This window comes from Dreissena polymorpha, chromosome 9 (assembly GCF_020536995.1).
Source record: "Dreissena polymorpha isolate Duluth1 chromosome 9, UMN_Dpol_1.0, whole genome shotgun sequence".
Taxonomy (NCBI): domain Eukaryota; kingdom Metazoa; phylum Mollusca; class Bivalvia; order Myida; family Dreissenidae; genus Dreissena; species Dreissena polymorpha.
Genome location: NC_068363.1, coordinates 31563830 through 31570403, shown reverse-complemented (window position 1 = coordinate 31570403; position 6574 = coordinate 31563830). Strand labels below are relative to the sequence as shown.

Sequence of the window (6574 nt, the reverse complement as noted above, 5' to 3'; positions counted from 1 at the left end):
TGGGTCATACCGGGTCAAAAACTAGGTCATGGGGTCACTTAGTGCATTTCAAGGATTAAGCATGGTGTCCGCTCTCTTATTTAAGTATTTTTTATCCAATCTTCACTAAATTTGGTCAAAAGTTGTATCGAGACCATATCTAGGTCATGTTTGAATATGGGTCATGCCGGGTCAAAAACGAGGTCACAGGGTCACTTAGTGCATTTCAAGGATTAAGCATGGTGTCAACTGATCTTCACCAAATTTAGTCAAAAGTTGTGTCTAAATGTTATGTAAGTCATGTGCAAATATGGGTCATGCCGGGTTACTACGTTACTAAGTGCATTGCTAGCATTTAGCATGGTTTTCCAAGACCTATAAACGGGCGTTTCTTGTGACAGTTTGGCACTCTTGTTTAAAATGAAGCTGTGTTGTTTTTAGTGAATAAAAAATAAATTGTTGTATGAAATACAAGATTTTGACAAAAACAACAACAGCTTTTGTTCTTATTTACACTGCAAACAATTATTCAAACATATGAACCGCTGAATTATCCCGCAGTCTAGATAAGAAATGAGTTGGACAAAAGAAGTGTTACTTCTTACATGCAAATGTACCACTATACATTGTATCTCCAATTAGGATGAATCATGGGATCCTAGACATGAAACTGGTTATAAATGAACTGTCAAATTTGGGGGAGCATAAAAATAATCTTTGGCCAGTGAATAATGGGAGGGGGTAATTCTCATGCATTGAACATAAAACAGCTCAATTCAAGTAATATTTATTAATCAAGTCGGGTATTTAAACATTTTAACACAAGCTCTGAAAGCTTTTTAAGCCGACTTATGAACTAAACATGTACATAATAACACAATAGCACATACAGTTACATAAATTAATACACATTAAAAACATACAGTAATATAACTAAAGACACATTATTAAAGCACATAGTTACATAACCTAAGACATATTATTTAAGCACATACAGTTACATAACTTTTTTCCCGTTGAAATTATTTTATTCATTCCATAATACATATACTTACAAAATTTAATAAGTAATGCACATTCATATATTAATCTACCATATGTAATGTGTTTTCACCATATCATTAAATTCGTTACACAATTTAAATTAATATCATACATCCTTCAACCTTTTTTACTTCATCGACTTGGCTTAAATATTCTTTATGTACAACACAAAAATAAGTGTGTATTGAACAAAGAAAGGTTTTGATTGACCATAGCAATTTATCTATGGTTACAAGTTCAAACAAGATAAGCCGATTATGTATCATTTTACAAAACAATCAATTAAAATTTATTATCAATATGCACACAACATAGTCAGATTTGATCAAGTAAAAAAAAAATGGAAACATTTCATACATAATGAGAGTTAAAGACAAAACCCAATTATGTATCATTTGCTAGTGTTATTAAATAACAAAGTTTTAACTTAGGATTTTCAATCAGAGTGCAGATTACACAAATTATCAATTCAAATTTATGATCAATATGCACACAACATAGTAAGATTTGATCAAGTAAACAAACTTTGCACATTTCATAATTATGTAATGATAGTTAAAGACAAAACCCCACTATGTTTCATTTGCTAGTGTTGTTAAATAACAAAGTTTGGATTTACAATCAGAGTGCAGTTTTCAATTATTATTAAATTACATTTATGATCACTATGCACACAACAGAGTAAGATTTGATCAAGTAGACAAACATTGCACATTTCATAAATTATGTAATGAGAGTTAAGGACAAAACCCAAATATGGATCATTTGCTTGTGTTGTTAAATAACAACGTTTGGGTTTACAATAAGAGTGCAGTTTACAAATACAATCAATTTAAATTTATAATCAATACGCAAACAACATAGTAAGATTTGATCAAGTAAACAAACTTTGCACATTTCATATATAATGAGAGTTTAAGACAGTTATTTTTGTTAATCACGTTATTACGAAACATATTTTTCTTATAAACGTCCAATACAGTTACATAACTTAAGACACATTATTAAAGCACGTACAGTTACATAACTTAAGACACATTATTAAAAATGTTAAACATGGCGATATGAACAATACATCGCAACACAATATTGGATAACACAACTGATAATTTATTTGACCAATCAATTAATTAATTATTTAGATAATCAATTAATCTTCCAAGCAGTAATGCATTGAAGCAGGAGAGAGCTGAAGAAATTTAATTTATTTGGATCAGAAAATAACATATATATAGGCTTAATAAGGCATTTTGTGCATGTGTTCTCTAGTATGTGACATTATGTCACACTGTGTGACATTATGTCACATACTTGAGAACACATGCAAAAATTCATTATAAGCTTACAATTCAAACATCAAATTATCCGAATACTGCTTTGTAGCAAGAACTGAAAGACTGGAACTAATTTTTTCAAGGAAGAGGTTTCTCTCCTGATTCAATGCATTACTTCTCACAGCCTCTTCAAGAAGTTTCTTTTGAATTTCAAGCAGTTCTGCAGAGCATTGGCATGCTGAAAATAGAGATGTAAAACAAATTCAAATTTGAGCACAGAGTTTAGATTTTAGATCTATTGACATAATTTGATTTCCAATTTATAATTTTCAATGTAAAATGTAATAATTTTATTAACAGGGTGTTTTTACAATTTGCACCATGTATGATGAATTCACAAGTTTATGTATTACAAGGCATACATTTGTATTGGTTATCAAAATCTTATCCCTTTATTTATACTTAATTATGTTCTATGTAATATTTTAACATAATTGTTTCTTTTTTTTTGGTTGTTTTTGTTTATTGTACTGGCTTAATTGATGATTCTATTGATCTATGTAAATAAAAAAAGGTACTTACATTCAACACTGGTCTTCTGCTTTTTTTTCTTTGGTTTGGATACTACCTCTATGAAACAAAGAAGCATTTGTATGAACATCATTGTTTTAACTTAAACATTTGAAGACATAGCAATAAGAAGTTATACTTTGTTTCATGATAATATGCAATCAATCCTATGTGACAATTGTCACATTCAACGACATTTCTGAGCATTTAATTGTATGACAGACAGTCTCTATTTCAACAAGTACTTAGTGAGGTAATTGACCTATTATTCCCAAAAGAACCTGTATACATTTGTAAATGGGGGCTATTGGTGGGCACATATGTGGTAATATGATTAATAACATTAGATAGCGCCTTAACCGACAGAGCTTTTTTGCTTAATAGGTATAAAAAGTCAAAAATAAAAAAAATATGACCGCAAACGGAAAACAAGAAAAGGGCCAAACAATAAAATGAATGTTATCTCCATATTTCTAAATATTTCTTTCACATGAGATATTGATGAAATACTTGATGGGAAGTTATTAACATGTAACTTAAATGTAAAAACATTACAAAAAGAAATACGCTGATCAATACCTTCATCTGCAACAGCTTGTGACTCGAGATCAGTTTGTGAAGCTGTAAATCTGTCATTTTCAGGATTTACTGCAATATGGAATTGATGATAAAAGTAAAAATGTAAGGTCTTATTATGGCAGTAAAATACAACCAGCTTATAATTCCTAATCTGGAATACCAAACTAACTGCACATATGTAAGCTAGTAGCCATCAACTGCATTTATTATAGCCACGCAAACGAAGTTTAGGGGGGTATATAGGAGTGAGCTTGTCTGTCGGTCTGTCAAAAAATTGGTCATAAGTTGTATCTAGATGATGTCTAGGTCAAGTTCGAATATGGATCATGCTGGGTCAAAAAATAGGGTAACTTAGTGCGTTTTAAACATTGAACAAGTCGTCCGCTCTCTAATTCATGTGTAGGTCAAGTTCGAACATGGGCCATGCTGGATCACAAACTAGGTCATGGGGTCACTTAGTGCGTTTTAAACATTGAACATGGCATCTGCTTTTTTTTAAGACAACATGCAAAATAGTCTGTGTCAATGCGGCATATAGGGGTATTCGTCAAGTCTGTGGCAAAGCTCTAGTTTAATCAGATGTGAGTGGCTTTACATGTTGTTGATAGTGAAAATTGCAATTGCCTGAATTTAACTAAGAATTGTGCTCTACCAACTGATGCAACTTAATTGTTTAAATTGCAATATTGCTGTTTACTGCAGTGATAAAAATATACAGTAAACAAAACAAAATGTGTACCTATTGGTCCGGTGTCATTCCCTTTCAGCCCATCCAGGACCACCTTTGGAACACAGGAGAGTACCTGTTAAAAAATAGTACCTGTTACAAAATAAATTCCAACAAATGATTATTACAAAAGATAAAGCAAACAATGGTCGGGTAATACATGTTTCAAACATTACATTATGTAAATACTGGTATGTAAAAAATTGATAAAATTTCAATCCTTTTCGATAAAATATGAAACTATTTAAAACAAGAGATGTGTTTGTCAGAAACACTATGCCCCCTATTGCGCGGCTTTGTAATAAAATTTCAATATATCATTTGGCAGGTTTAGAATTTATCTCCCTTTTAAGGCTTAATACTTCCCTTGGATTGTATTTTTTTACTTTTGACCTTGAAGGATGACCTTGACCTTTCACCACTCTAAATGTGCTGCTCCATGAGATATACACATGCATGCCAAATATCAAGGTGCTATCGTCAATATTGCACGAGTTATGGCCAATGATAAAGTTTTCTGACGGACGGACAGACATACAGTTCAATTGCTATATGCCACCCTATGGGGGGCATAAAAAGTGTATTATTAAATACTTGTCTTAGAGAACATGACAACAGTTTCATCAGAGTAACATGCTAATTTGTTTGAGTATTCTTTATATAATACATTCATCATGTGTCTTATGAATAACAGGAGTATCTGGTTCATCTCTATAAATCATTGTGCAGTTTATTGTTTGTATTAACAAAGATTTAGACTTAATTTTGCTTCAGTATGCTTGAACAAAACTTCAGCACATTTTTTATTTAAATTTTATAAAACTTGCAAACCTTTTCTTGAACAGTATTGAGTCCCTTTACTGGCTCCCCACCACCTGTCTTCTGTACTTCTTTATGGTTTTTTCGTGCCTTTGCAACAGTCCGGCACTGAGAAAAAAGAATTATTAATAAAAGTGATATGAGTAATGAGCAAATGTTGAATAGTCATATTTACTAAAAGAATAATTCATAACTTGGGTAATTGTTTAGTGACACACAAGTCAATTTGAGTATCTACATGAGGGTGAAACCATGTTTGGCACACAGTATTCAGGTGAATTTTATACTGTATGCAAGGTTCAGTACCCCAAAAAAGTAAAATTGTGTATGCATAACTTTATATCATCATTACCATTTAGATTATCATAACTTTTTTTTTGTATTTAAACAACATCTAACACCTCACAATAAGGCATTTTGCAAAATTAAAATAAAGCAGTATTCATCCTCATAATGTATTATTGAACTTCAATATTACTACTAAAAATACTACTTTAATTTACCTTAAGTTGTTTCCATTTACTTTTGAGGTCTTCAATGGACCTCCCATGGCCTCCCACAGCATTAATACTAGATGAACAAAACAATAATTCATGTCAGCTCATATAAATCACTATCGCCAATAAAGGATCACTGTTTACAGCATTATCTCCCCTGTCAGATCAACAGTTGGAGCATATTTTCACAAATTTGTAATATTGTACATTTATCCAAGGGACACACTATGCAACAATTATTTTAGATTTGATTATACTTGTTCATGAAATACACGATAGTGACCCCCTATTGGTGTGACTGTACAATCTCTATATCTATCTAGTTTTTGAATAACTTAAAGGTAACATTTATTATTCAAAACAAGTTAAAAGTACAATCAGATGCTATTTACGGTACCCGATGCAACCCAAGCTGCACACATCCCCTGAACAAATAACAAACTTCGAATACAGAATCACCGAGTGGATAGTTGACAGCTGTCAACTAAACCAGTTGACAGCTGTCAAATGAACAAACTCGCATAAAACAATACTTACGATTCTAAAATGGCACAAAACGTTTTCTCCTTCTCTTCGTTTGTAATCGTACTCGAAAATTTTCCGAACAGCACCTCTCGATTTGCAACATAGCCGTCTACAAGAATTTCTGTTTCTTCTTTGGTCCAATTCGAACTACGAGCCGCCATGTTATTTTTAGTTCGTCTGACGCTCGCGCGCGCAAATGACGTCACGATTGTATGAATAGGTTGTGTTTAACCTAATAAAAGTTGCAACCGCATTAATGAAACGCACTTATTCGAGAGTTGCAAATCGATGTGAAAAACTTGCAACTTGCAACTGCAACTGCAACTGCGCTGCAACCATTAATGAAACGGCTCCCTGAAGTAAAAACGCTTTAGCCTACTGAGCTATTCCGCCGATTACACATACTTGATATATTTTATACCTTATATAAGCAATCTTCGTAGTTTCAAAAAAATTAACGACAAAAACAGAACTCTCCAAATTATTTAATCGTTTCGCGTTGCAACGCTTTATAATTTTTAGGTTTGAAAATCGTCAAAAGATGCATATAATGGCTATAT

At 32.1% G+C, this 6574-nt stretch overlaps 1 protein-coding gene across 1 annotated transcript; it reads right to left on the bottom strand.

Annotated features, from left to right (window-relative positions):
- Nucleotides 1-867: 867 nt before the first annotated feature.
- Nucleotides 868-6366, bottom strand: LOC127845693 (uncharacterized). Its single transcript, XM_052376778.1, has 7 exons — nucleotides 6027-6366; nucleotides 5496-5562; nucleotides 5005-5100; nucleotides 4186-4249; nucleotides 3447-3515; nucleotides 2880-2927; nucleotides 868-2535 (listed from the first exon to the last, which is right to left on the bottom strand). Exons 1-7 carry the CDS (start codon nucleotides 6173-6175, stop codon nucleotides 2366-2368), a joined length of 663 nt encoding a protein of 220 aa, XP_052232738.1. The 5' UTR covers nucleotides 6176-6366; the 3' UTR covers nucleotides 868-2365.
- Between the last annotated feature and the right edge of the window lie 208 nt (nucleotides 6367-6574).

Excerpts from the sequence above, each read along its gene's own strand:
- LOC127845693 (XM_052376778.1), bottom strand. The coding sequence starts at position 6,175 with ATGGCGGCTCGTAGTTCGAATTGGACCAAAGAAGAAACAGAAATTCTT. Across the intron at positions 2,928-3,446 it reads ACAAGCTGTTGCAGATGAAG|AGGTAGTATCCAAACCAAAG; the intron begins GTATTGATCAGC and ends TTTGTTTCATAG. Across the intron at positions 2,536-2,879 it reads GCAGAAGACCAGTGTTGAAT|CATGCCAATGCTCTGCAGAA; the intron begins GTAAGTACCTTT and ends CTCTATTTTCAG.